The following is a 20,315-nucleotide window of genomic DNA, read 5'->3' as shown; positions in this document are numbered from 1 at the left end:
AACACCAACAAAACCTCAACAATCAGATGACCCACTATGAGTAAACACAGTGACAGTAGGAAGGAACCTCTGGTAGAATCAGGCTCAGGGAGGGGCAGCCATCTGCTGTGAGCAACTGAGGGTGAGGGGAGGAAGACAAGACAAAAAACACATTGCAGAAGAGAGCCAGAGCTGATTGAATAACTAATGATTAAATGCAAAATGGTGATGAAAGACACAGACAGTTAAAAACTGTGGTGAAGACAAAACACAGTGCATCATGGGAAGCCCCCAGCAACCTAGACCTATTGCAGCATAACAAAGGGAGGATTCAGGGTCACCTGGTCCAGCACTAACAATAAGCTTTATCATAAAGGAAAGTTTTAAGGCTAATTTTAGAAGCAGAGAGAGTGCCAGTCTCCTAAATTCAAAGTGCTCTATTGAGGAGATACCGTTCTATAAGGTCTTTGAGATTATCCAAGACCTTGTGTGTGAGGAGAAGGATTTTAAATTTATTTCTGGAATTAACAGGGAGCAACGAAAAGAATATACCTTTCTTTGTATGGGAAAAATATGCTCTCTCTTTCTAGACCCTCCAGAGGTATTTTCTGGAATGGCCTTCTTAAAGCTCCACCTCAACTTTATTAAAATATTTATGACTACACCTGGGTCCATGCCAGGAAACTAACTAATTTAAATTAACTCTACCAATGCTGCCAAGGAGAGTGGTCACATATCCAGCCAGAATAATTACTATTATTATTATTAGTAGTAGTATTGTCTGGCCAAGGTGCAACTTGTAAAGGGACATTTAATGAAACATTATTGTGGCTGTATCTATATAGCTGAGCCTGCGTGGATTAGAGAAAATCTAAAATAAATTCAAACTTGTGCACTAAATACTTGTTTTTTAAAAGTAATTGAAGATGTGTGTTGTACAATCATTCAACCCTGGGAAAAAGAAGTTCAAAGAAATGATTAAACCCTAAATTACCATGACATTCATGCCCATAATGACTGTATGTAAACTTTTGACCTCAACCTATATCTATGTATGTTTTACCAATGGTTTAAAAATACTTAGGTAGCTAGAAAAAAAAAAGTTCTCTTTTATATCAGTATTATCCTTGTATTTTCTTCAGCGGGAGACTTTAAGTCCAACTTAAGCTCTCTTTCTGGCCATTGGGTCAGTTCAGTGGGTTCAATATAGATTATCCACTGAGAAAGATGCATGCATTTCTGCCTAAGAAAGAAAATGTAATGTCAAATGTAAACCATCGACTCAAACAATGTGTCAAGAAATAAACCAGCAATTGATTGTTTGGTTCTCAAGCCGAAAATGTGATGTGATTCTGAAAAGACACCAAAGCTGAATCATACGTGCACTAAAGGAAAAGATTTATGTCACTTTGGTAAGAAGGTTTTCGCTAAAACAGCTGCTTACTCTTACTGAATGATACAATTGTAGCAACAAGAATGAAACTGGAGAGAGTGTTGGTTTAAGTCCAAGAAACCAGTGCAATTACCTGAAAAGTTAAAGCTCAATAAAGCTGTGAAGTACTGAAATATATGAAGTACTATGTAATTGATACAAATTACAGTACAAAACAGTATTCACTGTAGTCACTTTAAACCATTAGTTACACCACAAACATAAGTTTATAATGGTTTTAAATGATGAAATGATCTTCCTTCTTAAAAACATGACATTAAACTTGCTTCAGCTTCTTATCATGTCAAATCATGGAATCATGGAAAACTATTACGTTTAGAAATATGAGGGTGTGAGGGTCAAATAGGTTTTCGCTTGCCTCAGAGTGACAGTGTTGCATTATGGGTGTGGGAATTCAGACAATGGAACAGAGTCCAATTACTCAGCAACTCAAGTGCAGAGTTGAGGCACTTGACCTGAATTTGAGTAATTTAGTTTGACACCACATTATAATTGTATTAGTTTAATTATTAACTATTAGTTAGTAGTTACTTCACATAGATAATACCATGAAAAATATGAACATTAAGTATTTTTTCATCTCAAACCACCAAGTTTTATACAGAAAAGCCGAAAACGTCTTTCTCCGCAGCCTAATCTCTAATAACCTTATACACATAAGGCACTTATACAGAGTATTTGTACATTTTTAAGTAGGTTATCCAAATATTTCCTTCCTTTTTCTCATGACAACTACAAGCTCTGATCAGGCTGAATGCCTGTGAGTTGTAAAAGGGGAAAGCCAGGCACAAGTGCTGAGAGCAAAGCCTGGAGGACGTGAGAAAATAGCTGAATAAAGGGGACGTTTGGCCCCTAAAAATAAGCCTTTGAATTGGCAGATGATTGTGGGGGTTTCTGGCTTGGGGCCGGATGGTCCTCTCGGATGGCTGATGATGATGGTAATTAAATCTGTTCTTTATGTCGAGTCAGCATATCCTCACTTTGTTGCAGTCCGGTCTCTGCTGACTGAATCCTGCCAAGATTCCCGAGCTGATCGGCCAAATAATTTTCAGAAAGTATATTTCTGCCCTTCTCTGTCCACACAGAGCCAAGTCCAAAGATAGCATTCGTGATTTACACGGGGAAGTTTTGTTTTCGTTTGAGCTCCTTAAGAAACAGCAGCTTCATTTTTCTTTATTCTCTTTTGTTTTAGCGTCAGAAAGGAATTCTACTCCCACCCGTGTGGGATACCTGACATGTGTGTATCCCCTGAACAAGCCCTCTTACTGAAGTGATACACCTGCCACTGTAAGGCAAATAGAGCTCTCAAGACTGTGTTTTATTAAGTCTGTTGTTTACACAGAAAACACCAAAGGAATTAAGGACCTTCGTGTTCATGTGAGGCAAACATTTTAATCATTCAGTTGAAGAAATTATATGGATTAGAGCCTTTTATGGAGAGACAGTTCCTGTTTCTATTGTAAAACAATTACAGCCATTGTAAAAATGCAATAAAACACAGGCTAATATAGTTCCCTGCATCTGCTTTATGCCAATATTTCATCATCAATTTTCTTGTTTAACACTTATAACTCAATCCATTTTTCAGAAGCGCAAGAAAGGGATTCTGGGGTCATCTTTCAGTCATATGAACTGATGTCAAGCAATTTAAACAAAAGCACAGTGCACAAGGAAGCTTTTATACTTTATTATCAAAGCATCCATTAAACTTAACGGATGGACGGATGACTTTGTTTGATTACAAAACTAGAAAGCTAGAAAGACAGAACAGACCTGTATTTTATAAAAAAAAACTGATGTGGTAATGCCCTAATAAACTGTGATGTTTGCTTTGTCAGTTACTGCAAGTTATACGTGATTTGTTCAGGTTCACATCTTCTTGAAAGCACTTTGATCTTATTGTGTTTGTGCGTTTGTGACTTTCTGTAGCACATCAGTTTTTACAGCTCCCGGAGATGAAACTATATAATGTTTCTTAAATGACTAAAGTGGTGCCATGTTACATCACACTCATGTGATACACCCCAGCATGGAAATGGTATGATGGAAATTCACAATTAAAAATAATGTGGAAACAGTCTTGTGATTCTAAATGTTGCTGCATGCTGTCGCCCGCCAGCATTTTTTCAAACGGTGTGATTTGTATTTTAATTGCCAAAGCTTTCATCACATCATTCCTCTGACTTTATCTTTGTCAGGTAGATTTTTTCCAAGTGATTCACTCACCGTTCAGCACCATTTGCTAACGTAAAATTATTGCAGTGCAACCTGATTTAAGCTCTCATGTGACTCTGACAAGGGTACCGATAATGAACATACCTGTCATTCCCGAGTTCCTCAAGTGAAAGGACTCGTATTAATGTCTCAGAATTTCTTCAGTTTGCCATGTGGACAAGCACATGTTTAAACAAATAACACATTTTTAAATATTATTAGAAAGATATTTATGATAGATTTAAGGCCTTAGGTTACAGTGGTGGTGGGTCAATCTTTTTCAGGCAAGTAAGCTCTCGAAAAAAAGTTCAGACACACACACACACACACACACACACACACACAACCTTTATGATAATATATTTTACATGACTTTATCAATAACAACAGCACCAGCTATTGTCTTTTATTGTTGTGGACTAAAAAAAGAATCTTCATTCAGTTTATTTTCACTCCATATTTTTCCTCTTGGTAATCCCCCCTCTCAGCATGGCCAACCCCACAGTTTGAGAACCACTGGCTTAAGGACAGGAAACGGGGGACAAAACCCTCCCACCTACTGTACACTGTTTTATTGTTTTTGTTTTTTTTAACCAGTGAGATATCATGTGTTAAGGCTCTTCCCCAGTTACCAGCATTGACTGTCTTCAGGAATTATCTTTTTATTTTCCATTCAGATGCTAATGTGTTAATTTCCTCTGTTTGCAACAAAATAATTGAGATGATGCTCTAGTTAAAAGTTTTTATGGTACAAGTGGACAAACAAAGCTGAATTTAATGAGTACTATATACAGATTTTACCCTCTGAATATCAGCATGTCACTACAGGGTTATTGCGGCCCAAAGAATTTAAGTAATGATCACATTGCTCCAATTAATTTTTAAAGAAAATAAAAAACCATATACTGTTAATAATGGAGTCCAATCTTTCACTTTGTTTATTGTGTGTTCTGTCTCTTTTTAAACCCACCCCCTCCTCCTTCTCCCCCAGACCTATCATCAAAGTATCGTGCGGTTTTCTTGCAAATTCGGCTCTTACTGGCAGCCGCCTTGTAGTCTGTGCACAGTTTGATGCGTTTCTGTCTTTCATGTCAGAGTTTTTAAAAATCCTTCTTCTCACAATATCTTTTACTCGTGTAGTGTACTAGTATACTAGTATCGTGTGCTTTCCAAGGTTAAAATCTGAGAAGAATGGATACAATTTCTTTAGAGAGAGCCAGTCAGTGATATGAGTTATCCTTCTGTAGTTGATGGTGCATCTTTTCCAAATCAAGGATTCCAGGTGGAAGATTAGATGTGCTGTCAGAAAGGCCAGAGTTTAAGATTTCCCCCATTTGTAGCTTTCTGTGGTTATGTGGTTATTTCCAGTAGTTTCTCAATGTGGCTTTAATAAAGCTAAGTTTTTCCAGAGGTTCAGAGTGACCAAGTCCATTTTTCTTTTTTTGCACAAGCTGTATATCCACAAGTAGAATCACAACCTCCCAATGAAAAGGCAGAACAATATAGACACTCAAATCTCAACCTGTCTTCATTTTGAGACACCTACACAATCCTAGAAGAAGTTAAAGCAGCATAAATAGTGATTAATAAAAGGTGCATTGTGCTGATGAAGGTTTATTCTGTTCAAAAAAACATGTTTCCAAACAATTATTCCCTAAACAAGTGTTCCTGACTGCTGGAAATAATTGAAATTTTTTTATGACTGAGAACCCTGGTGTTCCATAAACGTAGTGTGCTATCGCCCTCTGTTGACTGCTATAACAGGGTAATTTTCCTCATGAAGTGCTAAACCAAACCAGACTGTCACACTGTGGTGAACTGGCCACACGTCCTCTCTACAGCTGCTGATTCTGAAGGAAAAATTTCTCTGATGTCAACACAGCAAACCAACCTTTCAGTTTATGACAATGACTCAGGAATGAGTTGATTACTTCAGGGCAGAAGTTCAGGTCAGAGAAAGAGCACATTCAGCTGGAAGGGGTGAACACCTTCACATCTCTCTAATGATTACAGATTCCTGCAAACATACATTGAACCTGGAGGAGTTGCAGAAATCTCAGAGGCTGTTGTATTGTTTCAGCTGTTTGAGCTGAAGAGGGGGGGAGGAACAATAGTGGCCAGTAACAATAACGTAGTCGTCAGGACTGTGAGGGAGGCAAGGTCAGCGAGGTGCTACAGTAAACAGGCAAGCCCAATTCCTTCCCATGGCCCCCTGGCTTAAGTGAGGGGGGAAAAAGAAGCGGAATTAAAGCTGAATGTTTTTTTTCACAAAGGCTAACATAATAATGAGTCTGATGAAACATTTCAAGGACACGCTGATTAGGTTTTGGCCCTTCTTACACATTTGGATTAGCGCAGGACACATACCACAGTCACATAAAATTAGTACAAAGTAAGGGAGTAACATCATAATTCACAGAACTCTTATATAAACAAATGATTCATTTTTACCCCGAGTAATAGATGCCCCCAAATATTTCTATGTAAATTCGCTCAGTTTGAATCATTTGTTCTTGATGTTCGTTTAGAAATCTAAGGAAAAAAAGCTCTTTTTAACATTTAAGAAAAGGGTTATTGGGTTAACTTTAAAGACATTAGTTACTATGGCCAACAATACTGGTCAAAAGTTTTAGAACACCCCAGTTTTTCCAGGTATTTATTGGAATTCAAGTCATTCAAGTCCAATGATTAGCTTGAAATGGTACAAAGGTAAGGGGTTAACTGCCAGAGGTAAAAAAACAAAACAACAACAATAAAACATATGGTTACCCAAAACTGAAAAATAATGTACATTTCACAACTATACAAAAAGGCCTTTTTTAGGGAACACAAAATGGGTTAACAATTTAAAGCTATTCTGCAGCAATGGAGGTTGATCAAGCCTTGAAAGCTGGTGCTACTAATTCCTATAGGTGTTCCAACTTTTCTGGATTACTTACAACCTCCTCTGTCTGTATAAAGGCAGTGTTGGAACATACTGTGGTACCATACCCCAGTGAGCATCACTTAAACAGTATTGTACTGCTACAAATATGGTGAGAAAAAAGCAATTAACAATGGAAGAGAGACAGACCGTCATAACACTTAAAAATGTAGTTCTTTCCTACAGAGAAATTGCAAAGAAAGTCAAGATGTCAGTGTGTACAGTTTCCTTTACCATCAAAGGGCACTCAGAAACTGGGGCAAACTCTGACAGGAAGAGGTCTGGCAGACCCAAAAGCCACAAATGAATCAAAGGGCAAGTTTCTGAGAGTTAACACCTTGCGTGATAGGCAGCTCACAGGACAACAGCTTCAAGCACAGCTTAATAGTGGTTGTAGTAAGCAAGTCTCAGTTTCAACTGTGAACAGAAGACTTAAAGCTGTAGGTTGGACAGGAGTTGCAGCAAAAAGGCCATTGCTAAGACGTCATGAAACACTGCCATCCAACTGAAGACTGGAAGAAGATATTATGGACCAATGAATCAAAATTTGAAATCTTCGGTTCATCACACAGGATCTTTGTACACCATCAAGTAGGCGAAGGGACAGTGTGTGGCATCAACTGTCAAACAGGTTTGCTGGATCCAGGGTCGGTGACTTATAGAGAGTGAGAGGCACCCTGAACCAAACAGCATTCTTCAGCGCCATGCAATACCCTCTGGTATGCGTCTAGCAGTCAGGGGTTCATCCCGTGGCAAGATAATGACCCAAAACATGAGTCCAAGCTTTGTCATAACCATCTCAGGAAAAAAAACAAGATGGGAAGCTTGAAAACATGGAGTGGCCAGCACTTAAACTTAAACGCCATCGAGCTGGTTTAGGATGAACTGGACAAAAGAGTGAAAGCAAAGCAACCTACACGTGCTGCACATTTATGAGAACTTCTGCAACAGATATGGGAAGAACTTTCTGAAGAATATTTGATTTCTACTGTAGAAAGAAGCTCTTCGGCTATTACATCTGCCAAAGGTGGCTACTTAGATGAGTCAAAAGTTTAGAATATATTTTGGTCTATAAATTGAGTCCATGATTTCTTTTTTAAGTTAATTGCTTATTTGTACTATGCTTTCATTTCAGAGTGCAATGAGACATTAGACGGCATAATTTTCGATAAAAAACTGGAAAAACTGTTGAAAAATAGTTCTAAACTTTACTAAATACTTCTAAAACTTTTGACCAGTATTGTATATAAATATCTATATATATATCTGTGAGGCAATATGGGAAGTTTATTAAGTTGCATGACTTGCGAAAATTGAAGGATGTGGAAAACTTCTGTGGTTCAACTTGTGGTGAACTTTTCCAGACTACACAGCAAAAAAACCTCGTGCCTGAAATCAAACATGACACAGCTTTAGCTTTAACAGAAAACAAGCGTTACTTGTGTTCCCACAATACCACTGAGATGAGTTTTTTATGCGTCAGTTTTGTTTAATAATTTTATTGCTTTGTGCAGTTTCGGAATAAGGTGGTGAAACCGGTGCAGGAGATTTATATCTTACTTGTCAAGAGCTGCCTCAAGGGGGTCAATTGACTGGTCAAAAATGGTTCTCCCACTCAGCTGACAGGGTTTATGAGTTTTACAGTGATGAAATTTCTCTGCTGTAAACATATGATCATCATCAGTTTAGCTCTCTGTGGTCCCAACCCTGGTTTGACTAAATATTTTCACAAACTGAAAGGATGATTCAGTTTTTAACTTTTGCTCATTGTTGAGCTTAAGTTTGGAAAAATAAACATAAATAAAACAAATTTAAACCTCATATTTTCATATTTGTATTTATTTATTTATTTATTTAGTTAGTTAGTTAGTTAGTTAGTTAGTTAGTTAGTTATGTAACCGTGTGGATATTAAAATGGTAAAACAACCAACCTTGCAACCTAGGTGACGAATGAGACCAAAGTGGCGATTTTTTAATCATAATGCACAACACCACATTTTGAGAAAACCTAAAACAGCATATCAGCACAAACACCTCAAACCAGCTGTGAGGCACAGTGGTGGAGGGGTGAAGATTTGGGCTTGTTTTGCAGCCACAACACCGAAAGTATTCTAGAGTTAAATGTGAGGCCATCTGTCCAACAGATGAAGCTTGGATAAAACTGGGTCACACAATAAAACAGTGATCTCAAGCACAGCAGTGAATCTGCAACAAAACAGCTGAAAACGAAAATGATCAATGTGTTGCAATAGGTCAGCTAAAGTCCAGACCTCAGCCGGTTTGATATACTTTGCAAACAGTTTACTGAAGCGTGGGCCAGAATTGTTCCACAATAATGTGAGAGCCAGATAAAGTGAAACAGAAAATTATTAGTGAAGTTATTGCTGCTAAAGGTGGTTGTACCAGCTGCTGAATCATGGGCTGCACTTTTTGTGAAAACTTTCTATTTTATATGATAGTAACTCAAGGCCATGGCAGTTCTACTGAAAAGCTAATGGCAGATAAACCATTCTTTTTCATATGTTAAGTCCACACATTTACTCAAAAAATGCAGTTAAATATATATTAAATGCTTTTGTGCAAAATTCAATTCATGATTTATACATTTATACATTATTTTTACCAATATATTTCAGAGTGATAAATTGAATATTTACTCCACTTCATTTCAGTGTTACCAACTGCTTTGTGATGAAAATCTTGGTTGGTTAGTACAGTTGATCTAAGAAACACATTGTGTTTTTCACTATATGTGCTAATCTCACATCTCTAAGCTCATCCAGTTTTGTTTCCTTCATCTATTTCAAATGCAAAATATCAAACCTTTACTTTCATTAAATCATCCAGAAATTTGTGTGTACATCTTCATTTTCTCTCACCTTTTTACTCACTTTTCACCTAGATCTCTCAACCCTCCATAGCCCATCTCCAGAATGCAGCAGCATGATACAAATAGAAACTCACAAATCACACCTATTCTTGCTTCCCTTCACTGTCTTCCAGTGAAATTCAGAATCAAAATTCTGTTATAAACATATGAAGCACTACAAGGACTGTAAAGCTACTGAGACCATATGACTGCATCTGGCTTTTCAGACAATATCATCAAGTTCCCACTGTCTCACTTTAAACCAGAGGCAATCGCACTTTTGAGGTTGTAACCCTAAACTTTGGAACAGCCTCATTTACTCATTCCCCATTATTTTAGGCCATAGTTTACATGTATTTGCCTGTATGGAAGTGCTGGAATGAATGTGTGATCCTGGGGTTGATTATTAGTCTGTATGGTGTAGTGTGTATACTTAGCTTTAATGTGGTTAAGTCTGGCTTTGTAACTACGTGTTTTGAAAAGTGTTGTACAAATAAAGCTATTATTATTGTTGTTGTTTACTTTTTATTCTTGACCTTCTACTTTAGCTGGGGTACTTATATGAGTATAATTTTCAGTATCATTATGATATTTTAAGTATTATTTCACAATAACGTGTATATTTTCCTTTCCTTACTTATAAATGAGGATTTTCACAGGATCTTTACTTACTTTTACTTTTTACTTCTTTACGTACTTTTTCCTTTTTCGCATAATATGGATGCGACCAGTGGGGGCGATATGGAGCCTCTAACCTCTAACAATTCAACGAGGAAGAAAAAGACCCGGAAGTGAGCTTTGTTGTTTTTCTGGGGCGGGAAAGACTAGCTAGGAAGAAGGCAAAGTGCACGGTAAGTTTAAAATATTATTTCTAATCTAAGATGACATTTATTTAGGCGACTGCTCTTTTTATAGTTTGCCATTTGACGGGCTAGCGGTGTTACAGACCTCTTGCCTGCTGTTCATGTGAGCCTGAAAAACGTGTCTCAGCGGTGCACGTAGCGTCTTTTGTCCCTCATATTTTTACACTGGATGAATCTGTCCAGCTTTGCATAGTTTCCGGTTGATTTTCTTTTATATAATATTCCCTTATAAGACAATCAGCCACAACGACCTCACAGTGAATTTGAGTGACCGTTTTATATTGAAAACTACAACAAAAAATACAAACATAAACACAAAAATAGATGTTGTTGTATATTTACTATACCAAGAACCCACTTAAATCAATAAAACAAACAACCATCTCACAAAATAATCATTTTAAAGTTGCTTCAACCAAGCTTGAACACCGTAAACCTTTAAATAACTTAAAAAGAAAATTATACAAATAAATACAATAAATACATTATAAATACAAATATAAGCAAAACAGTTTCTCTTTAAATCCGTAGGCAAATTACATAAAATATACAAGTATACAACTCATAACAGACAATAGATAAATAAAAGTAATGTAGTGTGAAGTCTTAAAATGAACGTATATAGATCTGATTTGCCATCATCTGCTGTTGGAGATGTGCCTTAAATTATGATGGGTACACCACTCCTTTATTATAGTTAGCGTCACGCGCGCCTAAATGTCCAGGGGATTTGGGGTAAGTGACAAAAAAGGAAACAAAGAGGCAACAAAATCGTTTTATGTCAATAATTAAACTGAAAGGTGACATGGACAAGCTGCTGTCACCTTCCTAAAAGGATGACCATAACGAAACCTGAAAGTTGGTCCAAACAGAGTAAGTTAAAATGGTTAAATGATGCAAAAACACACCATACCACTCTACTGATCTGAAGTGTAGTAAATACACACATAAGTGTACAAGTCTGACTTTAAGTACTCTAGCCTAATTACTGAGTAGAATCTGCTGTACAGAAAGGTGGCACCGAAGGCTGGAGAGACGGCAGAACACACCCACGTAGGCAAATTCAGAGCACGCCCTGCTAAGGGCTATTTCAGTATTAATTTTGCTTACAGTTTGTCCATCTCTAGGAACCATAAGTAAACCTTTTAGATCAACCAGATAATAATGAATTACAATAGACCAGGCAAGAAGTAATAAATTTATGAACTATCTTTTCAGCATCACTCAGTGACAGGATGTTTCTAATTTTAGAGCTAATGCACAGATGAAAAAAAAGCAGTCCTACATATTTGTTTACTGCGTCCATTAAAGGGCATATCCACTCAAAAAATGATGCCCAGGTTCCTCTCGGTGTTACTGGAGGCTAAAATAGTGCAACCCAGAGTAAGTATCTGGTTGGTCACCATGTTCCTAAGATTATTAGGGACGACTGCAATAAAGCTCAGATTCGTCTGAATTTAGAAGCAGGAAATTAGAGGTTATCTGCAACTGTTGTAGTGATCTGAATTGAAACCAGGCCTAGGTGTCTTTAAGACATGCCTGTACTTTTTTCTAGTAGATTTGTATAATGTGTTTTCATGAATAATTAAAGCAGGGTATCATCTGCATTACAATAATGCATTAAAATAAATGTAAGTAGTCATGTAAGAAAGTCTTTTCTAATAATGTTACCTAAGGGACGCCTGTATAATGTAAACAGTAATGGTCCTCACTAACTGTCCATCTATCAGATAGATATAATAATAATAATAATAATAATAATGGATTGCATTTATATAGCGCTTTTCGAGACCCTCAAAGCGCTTTACAATTCCACTATCCATTCATTCTCACATTCACTCACTGGTGGAGGCAAGCTACAGTTGTAGCCACAGCTGCCCTGGGGCAGACTGACAGAAGCGAGGCTGCCATATCGCGCCATCGGCCCCTCTGGCCAACACCAGTAGGCAGTAGGTGAAGTGTCTTGCCCAAGGACACAACGACCAAGCCAGACAGAGTAGGGGATCGAACCCCTGAACCACGGTCGCCCCACATGTATGAACTATCTTTTCAGCATCACTCAGTAACAGGATGTTGATTCAGATTTCTGCAGTGCAGTTTTTTCATTCCACATTTTGTAGTAAAATATTGTGATTAGCAGTGTCGAATGCTGCACTGAGGTCTACCAGAACAAGCACAGAGATGAATCCACTGTCATAAGCCATAAGAAGATCATTCACAACCTTCACTAGTGCCGTTTCTGTACCATTAAGATTTTCTGAATCTTGACTGAAACCCTTCAAATAAACAGTTGATCTTCAGATAATCTCCCAATGTTATGACAACTAGTCTTTCAAGAATTTTTGAAATTGAAGGAAGGTTAGAAATCGGCATATAATGAGCTAAGATAGCTGGATCGAAAAGAGGCTTTTAGTAGTGATTTAATTACCACCACCTCAAAAGGCTATGGTGGGTAGCCTTTTAATAACGAAAGAGAAAGTGGGCAAATACTGTACACACAAAACCTTTGTATATAAAACAAACTTAGTTATTTTTTTAATTTAAGCTAAAAAAATTAAATACAAATAAATAAATAGAATAGAATTAAATAAATAGAAACATCTTGGTTGCAATAAGAGCCACAAATGGCCCAATTAATGTAAGACTTTAGAAATTTAATTTAACGATTGATATTAACTTTTCGGCTTGACTTTTAAATTAAGTCCAGTGTGACCCCACGATGTCTGAGCTTAACACTTAATTTGAACGTGCAGTGTCAAGCTCCTCTCTTTGTAAAACACACTTAACTAGTTTTTTGTTTTTTGGGGGGGTATCTAGTAAAAGACATGATTGCATGAGACAGTCCTGAAACTGAGTCACTGCTGTAAGAATAAAACATTTTTTAACATTTTGACATTCATTATGTAGATGATTTATATGTGTTGACAACAAAGGTTGCCTAGTTGACTGTTTGTATAAAGACAAAAAAAAATGATCACAGATTTTGTCATTGTTAACAGAATAGTGATTCATCAATATACTGCCAATATGGGCCTCATTGACTGATTTTAAATAAGATATTTAGCTTTGGCCATGAACTCTATTTGTTGTGTGTGATAAAGACATGAAAGACTTGACAAGTTAACAAATCATTTTATAATAATCAGATTTTTTTTTCTCCTGGCAAAAGAGGGAATTAATAACGACAGCAACAGAAAAAACCCCTAAAACTAAAATATACAGAAAATGTAAGTTGCTGTTGGTCCAGAATTTCACAGTCATCACATCCATGTAGCACACTTATAGTACTGGCTGTTATTGAATCTCTTCCAGCAGGTGAGATGCCATTCAAAAGAGAAGTTGTGGCCCGGCCTGCCTTCTCTCCAGTTCTCTTCATGACTGTGGAGGGTGAACCGATGAATTTCTTCCTGCGACCTGGTCCCATCAAACGCAAACTCCAGCCGCTCATCTCGGCTGGAGGAGGAATGTTGTGCAACGTCCAGCAACCAGGAGCAATACTGCTGACTGATCCTGAGGACAGAAGTGTCATTCCTGAATCCACTGCGCACTGGTACGTGCTGAACTGAGAATTCATGTTAATATCGGCAGGGGTTTACATTTAAAGAAATTTGGGGGGGGGTTTCAGTCAATAAGAAGAAGATAAAAAAGAAAACGCTTCTTCAGTTTAGTTTGGTGGTGATAAATTTATTCAACCCATTTCTGATTCATATCTTATGAATCCCACACACACAACAGCAGCACTGGAGCATACCTGGAAGTCTTATTACATATCCCTTGTTTACTTTTCAGGTACGTGTCCACCCAGTATATTTATGACTGTGTTGAGAAGAATGAACAGTTGAATTTAGAGGACTACAGGCTAAATCCTGAAAAGGTCCAAAGACATTCTACTAGACTCAGCAACAGCAAAAACAGCTCACCTCAAGTCACAGGAGGTATGACTAAACCCCACACTTTCCATGTCTGAAGGATTGTGTTCTAACACGTCTGCACTTTACAGATTATATTTTTTATTACTTGAATTGTTTGAAGTTATAATTAGAAATGTGTGCAAATCTGGTGAATAGTTATATCTGCTTCTGTTTTCTACATTATCTCTACATTCTTTTGTAACTAGGCAGAAGTGCCTACACTCCTGAAGAAGATGCTGCCATTTTAAATTATGTCAGCAAGCACAAGACAGGGACTGGGGGAAACCGGCTTTGGCAAGAGATGGAGAAACAGCATGTGACCGGTCACACCTGGCAGTCGATGAAACACCGCTACAAAGCACAACTGGCTAAGAAACAGACAGCCGCTGTGGAGGCGGAAAAGCCAGAAGGCAGTAAGACAGCAGAAGAAAAGACAGAGGTGATTAACTATCTGGATGTTGTCGTTACAATTTTGTTATTTTTAGTTGTGTTTTTTGGTCATATGTTAGTCTGTTTCCACTATTGCTTTGTTTTTTTAGTTAGAATTTTCAAAGTAAAGTTTGACTTTAAATACACAGAGTATTTCCACGACATCATAAAATTAAAACAGCATTTAGTAAAAGTGACAGAGACAGAGTGACAGAAAGACAAAGTGGCTCCGTACTGTATGGCTTACACATTTGCCTAATCATCATCATCATCATCATCGTTTATTTATATAGCACTTTAAAAACACACCTGGTAGACCAAAGTGCTGTGCAATACAAATATAAATATAGTAATACAATAGCAAAAACCAAACATAGCAATAAAATTAATAAAAATGTCAGTTGCCCACAGAGTTAAAAGCCAGGGAATAAAAAGGACTTAAAAACTGGCACTGATGGAGAGGAAGATTATTCCAAAGCGTCAGAGCCGCAATAAAGAACGCTCGGTCTCCTCTAATTTTCAGCCGTGACTTAGGGACTGAAAGCAACAGCTGCTCAGCTGACTGAAGCGAACGAACGGGGACATGGGGCTTCAACAAATCAGACAAATATTAGACCATTTAGAGATTTAAAAACCTTACATGTGAAAGAGTCCCAGTTTGATCCTGGGAGGAGACACAAATCCCTTTGGAGTTGTATCAGGAAAGGCAGCCAGTGAAAACATGCAGAGCTACCAATTGTGGCGATCCTTGTGAATGAGGACGCAGCAGAAAGTAGCTTTATTAGCAAAAGAACATGCGCAGAGATGCTAAGTAAAAGTAAGTAAACCGTTTTTAACCAGTATTGTTCCGTTTGAACAAAGTTTGTTATTTTTATCCAAAATACCAACATATTTACATCACAGCAGTGACAACAGCATCCACTAACATTACAAAACTGAAAGGCAAAATGATATTAGAATCTACATTACGACTGTATAGTAGGACGAGATGTACCAGATAATGAAATTCAGAATTTTTAATCCTTTGGATGATTGTTTAGAGTCTTACACAGCACCACGTGGATGCAGTCAGAAACATGAATATGAGTAAAGGTGAGACTGAGCTGCGTATCTGTGAACAGGAGAAAGGTCAGCCCCGACAAATTGAGCAGCTCGTTCCAAAATGAGGGAATTCTTCTGTAGCATGTTTGTGGTTTGAATATTGTATATTATAGTATATACTGTATCAGTCCCCAACCTGTTTTGCGCTACAGACCGGTTTATGTCCGACAAAATTTTCACAGACCAGCCTTTAAGGTCTCGCAGATAAATACAACAAAATAAAACTGGTACCAAAAAAAGAAGAAGATTTATTCATAACACACAGGAAAAGACCCAGGGAAACCGAGTTAACGATAAAAACAATAAAGAATAATGATAAAAACCCTGAAAACCATAAATTTCACACACAAGCGTAAACTGTAACGGCCCGGTACCAAATGACCAGTCTGTGGCCAGGGGGTTCGGGACCGCTGTACTATATTGTTATATTTATTGTTCTATATGAGATATTATTGATTGTTTTTTATCCATTTCGATTAACATAAAATGCAAAATCTAGTCCTCGAGCACATCCCATTTGTGAACTTTACAGTGTGTCTACTCCTGGTTTCCACCAAACAGCAGCATGCTTAAACCGTCTTACCTGCATTTACATTAGAATCCTGTTGTTGATTTTACTTAAACCCCCTTATTGTAAAAAAAAAAAGAAGAAGAAGAAGAAAAAGGAAAAAAAAATCTCTCACATGTAGTAAAATATGTCACAAGCTACCTCCTAAACGTCTTAAAGCTTTAATTAAAATCTGGAACATTTTTTACCAGGTGTAAGGCGAAGAGTTGCCACTGGGTGGCAGCAGTGGGTTAAATAAAATCAGACTAACCAAATTCAGCTTTGACATATTTTCAGGCTGCTGGCAGTCACGTTTTTAATAGACTTTAATGCTAAAGCTTTTCATTTCCTCTGTCTGCCTCTAGGTGGAAGAGCATCAAGAGACAGATGTTCAGAAATCTTCATGTGAAGAAGATGTTTCAGAAACAGACCTAACACAGGTGGGAACTCACTGCTTGTATGCTGTAAGGGTGCTGTATGAGGTTATAGTTGCTGTAAAGACATAACCTAAAATGGGTGTCTCCACAGATCGATGTCCAGTTAGTACAAACAGGAAGCACGCCAGAAAATGTAGACCAAGAGGAAGAGCAGCATGTGAGTCAGAAAACAGATAAACAACAAACTGAAAGCAAACAATCAGAAACTCTAGAAGCTGAAGTGTCTCAGTCTTTTCAAACTGTGCCGCCATGTGCGGACCTACAGGCAGAGACCCAGCTGCTGACCACAGACGCAGAAAGAGGTGAACCTCAGCCTCTCTCCCCACAAAAACAAAGTTTGTCAGGGGATGACTCCACACCAGCTCAGCCTGAGCCCACGCCCAAATGTTCCTCATCAGAAAAGCCAAAAGAGAAGCAGAAGGCCTCCCCGGTGCTGGAACAACCGTCGCGTCGAAAGACTCGCAGGCAGCTTGAGCTTGAACCGTACGGCAAAAAACTCAGGTCATCATCAACCCAAGCAGTGCGAACCACATCATCTCCCCAGCCCCTGAAAAAAACTAAGTCTGCTCTTCAAAAAGATACGACCACAGACCAGCCGCTTCCCAAGAAAGCCAGAGGAAAAACTCTGAGAGCAGACGTTGAGAGTGACGAGGAGCAGAGTACACCCGCAGCCATATCTAAAACAATACAAGCAGGTATGTCATGACACAAAGAGTCGTTTTCATTCTTTTTACAACCCTTCTTTTTACACTTCTTATACTTTTTGTGGTTTTCAGATGAAACCGATCCAGTGCCTCAGAAAGGAGAAAAGAAGAAAGAGAAGAGAAAGTTGGGGATTCTCGAATTGGCAACGAAGGAGTTTGAAGATGACAGTGAGGTAGGATGCTGGTTTTGATACACTTTGTAAAATCACCACTCAGTGTCTCAGCATGCAACAGTTCCCACTCTTGATTCCCAGTTTGATTGGGACTGCTGGTGTCTCCTGTTGGGCTTTATGGACCTGCGACCTAAAAATGTAACATTCAATATTAATGTTTTTTCGAGCTTTGTTCATTTTTTTTAACAAACAGCAGGTCTTTTGTCCTGTCTCCCTCCACTCATCACCAATCGGTCGCAGCAGATGGCTGTTCCTCCTTGAGCCTTGTTCTGCCAGAGTTTTCTTGCTGTAAAAAGGGAGTTTTTCCTTCCCACAGTTGTCAAAATGCTTGAAAATAGGGATCCTCTGATTGTACCCTCTGATCCTATATATTATTGTAGGGTCTTTACTATTACTTAATCAAATTGAATTGAAATTGAATAGGAGTTGTGACAATAGAAGCATTCCATTTGAAAATTGTAACAGATTGTAATTGTAGTAAAATACTTTTCTGTAAATAGTGGAATGTCAGAGAACCACAGATAGTTTTGATATAAAGCATGAAGCCATAGAAGAGAATTTCTAGATTCTTTGCTGGTTATTGACCCCCAAAGTGTCTGCTGCTTCTTTTACACACATGAAAGTTCCTGTTTTCATTAAACTGCACTCCCAACATCTGTTACACTGTGTTGTTTCTTGCTTTACATGTAGCTCGCCTTTGTACATGATTTAATTCAACTATTTCATCATTGTTTTTCAGTGTTTTATAATAATTCTCTGTGTTATATATGTTCTTTAACACAGTTACATTTGTATCTCATAGTCTGATGATCTCGAAGCTCCAGATCTCCAAAACCCTGCACAAACAGCAGCTACATCGACCTCCCTTCATCCTCCGCCTGCAGACACAACTCTGGATCCTGGTTCCAAACAGTCCTGCACTAAACCTGGACCCACTGAGACCCCTCTGAGTAATGTGGAACAGGCCCAGGCCACTAGCAACAACTGTGCAGCCGAGAAAAGCTGCCTGCCTCCAGCTGCTGAGCCTGTAGTGTCTGAGGCTGTCGGTACAACCTCCAAGGCCCACCTGTTCATATTCGACAGTGAATCTCAGGAAGACGACCCTCAGTCTGTCATCGGTGAGCGTCCAGCAGCTCCTTCAGAACCACAGCCAACAGTGAACAAAGACGCTGCATTTTCTCTGACTCAGGACCTGTTAGAGGAGGACAAGCTGCGAATCAGAGACCTCATGAACCAGACAGATAAGGTGAGGTGTTGTTTTTCTTCTCCATTATATTCTTTCAGCCTTTATTTTGCTTATTCAGATATAAAGGGGTTAACTGTGGAACTTGCAGCTTCTGCTGTGTTAAGTCATTTTTAACCTTTGCTGTTTTTCTTGCAGGACTTAATTAGTGTGACCAAAGCTTTACTTAAGACCAGCGGAGACGTTTCTGCTGCAAAAGACCTGCTCTTGAATCCCACCTCCATTTCTGGACCATTTTGGAATCGCTGTGACGACAGACTTTTGCTCTCGGCTGAGCCTCGCGGCATCCAACGGCTGCAGGAGAAATACGGCGAGGAGAACGTGGCCAAGAGAATCGTGTTTCTCGAGGTGGAGGGATGAAATAAGACAGATATAAGACATAATGTCATCTATTACTATTTGCACTTACACTGTGCAAAGAATGAACTGGTTAGTTGATACCGATTGAGTTTAAATTCTCACTTCTGTTTCTCAGTTGTCACCCGCAACAGCTCCTACTCGGCTAAATCTAAACTTTTATTCAAAAATTGCATAAAAGACGTGCCATGACTTTTATTTCTCTTTAAAAACACAATTTTTAAGCATTTTTAGAAAGAAAATATGTTTAAATAAGATGAGTTTATTAAAAACACATCTTTTGTGTTTTTAATGTTACTTTTACTATGTTTACTCCCATTAAACTGTATAATAAATATTTAAACATCACACAAGAACACACGAGTGCCATTTTTAAATATATGGTTTGTTTGTTTGTTTTAAACTTTATCTGCAGATCATATTGCTCAGAATTAAAGAACTGCAGTTTAATCTGGTTGAGTATTGGTGATATGATGTTCTCTGTGACTAGTTTGAATAAAGTAATTTCATGATCACCTGTTTTGCTCATTTGCAGCTCCATGTTTTTATTCTTTTACTCCAAATGCAACATTTGAACAGCCACTGCGTGAGGCTTCAGTTGTCACAACCAGAGCTGTGTTACCAGAGATCACAGTATATCATAAGGATGTTTCTGACTCCAACTCCAAGAATAGAAAAAAACTGAAACTGAGAGTTCAGAGCAGCCTTTTTTTAAACATATTTTGACCTCATTATTTATAACTTTGCCCATGTTTAAAATAAGCACCCACCATTCTAACAGTATACACTTGTAGGCCACTGTGACACAGTTGTTGGTTTTAGACAGGCTTCTGTGAGTACTTGAGAAACTGATCATCTACACAAAGTTTCTGGATTTCATAAAGAATGGTGCGAAAAAGAATGGTTAGACTACTTAAAGTTGACAGGTTGATTGTCCAGCTGACAAGTCTGCAGCAACTTTATGAATTTAGGTAGATCTGAAGGCAAAATGAGGCCCAATGCATTATGAGCAAGATGTACTTAATGAAGTGTCCTTTAAGTGTGTGACAAAATAACCCTAATAGGACTCCTTGTGTGAAAGGACACCTTAATTATGTAAATTTTTCTTAAAA

The 20,315-nt window shown here is 38.1% G+C and overlaps 1 protein-coding gene across 4 annotated transcripts; it reads left to right on the top strand.

Moving 5' to 3' along the window:
* Window positions 1-10,198: 10,198 nt before the first annotated feature.
* Window positions 10,199-19,718, top strand: terf2ip (telomeric repeat binding factor 2, interacting protein). 4 transcript variants are annotated; one of them, XM_003454569.4, is made up of 10 exons: window positions 10,199-10,289; window positions 13,614-13,851; window positions 14,091-14,236; window positions 14,419-14,651; window positions 16,655-16,729; window positions 16,818-16,883; window positions 16,992-17,421; window positions 17,503-17,603; window positions 18,406-18,849; window positions 18,985-19,718. In XM_003454569.4, exons 2-10 carry the CDS (start codon window positions 13,622-13,624, stop codon window positions 19,204-19,206), a joined length of 1,947 nt encoding a protein of 648 aa, XP_003454617.1. In that variant the 5' UTR covers window positions 10,199-10,289; window positions 13,614-13,621; the 3' UTR covers window positions 19,207-19,718. The 4 variants fall into 4 exon arrangements, with proteins under 4 accessions (XP_003454617.1, XP_005459072.1, XP_005459071.1 ...); XM_005459015.3 differs by having other exon boundaries at window positions 16,956-17,421; XM_005459014.4 differs by having other exon boundaries at window positions 13,617-13,851; window positions 16,818-17,421.
* Window positions 19,719-20,315: the final 597 nt, after the last annotated feature.

The sequence above is a fragment of the Oreochromis niloticus genome, linkage group LG5, assembly GCF_001858045.2.
Source record: "Oreochromis niloticus isolate F11D_XX linkage group LG5, O_niloticus_UMD_NMBU, whole genome shotgun sequence".
Taxonomy (NCBI): domain Eukaryota; kingdom Metazoa; phylum Chordata; class Actinopteri; order Cichliformes; family Cichlidae; genus Oreochromis; species Oreochromis niloticus.
Note: the sequence above shows the minus strand (reverse complement) of the source record. Positions and strands in the feature narration are given on the sequence as shown.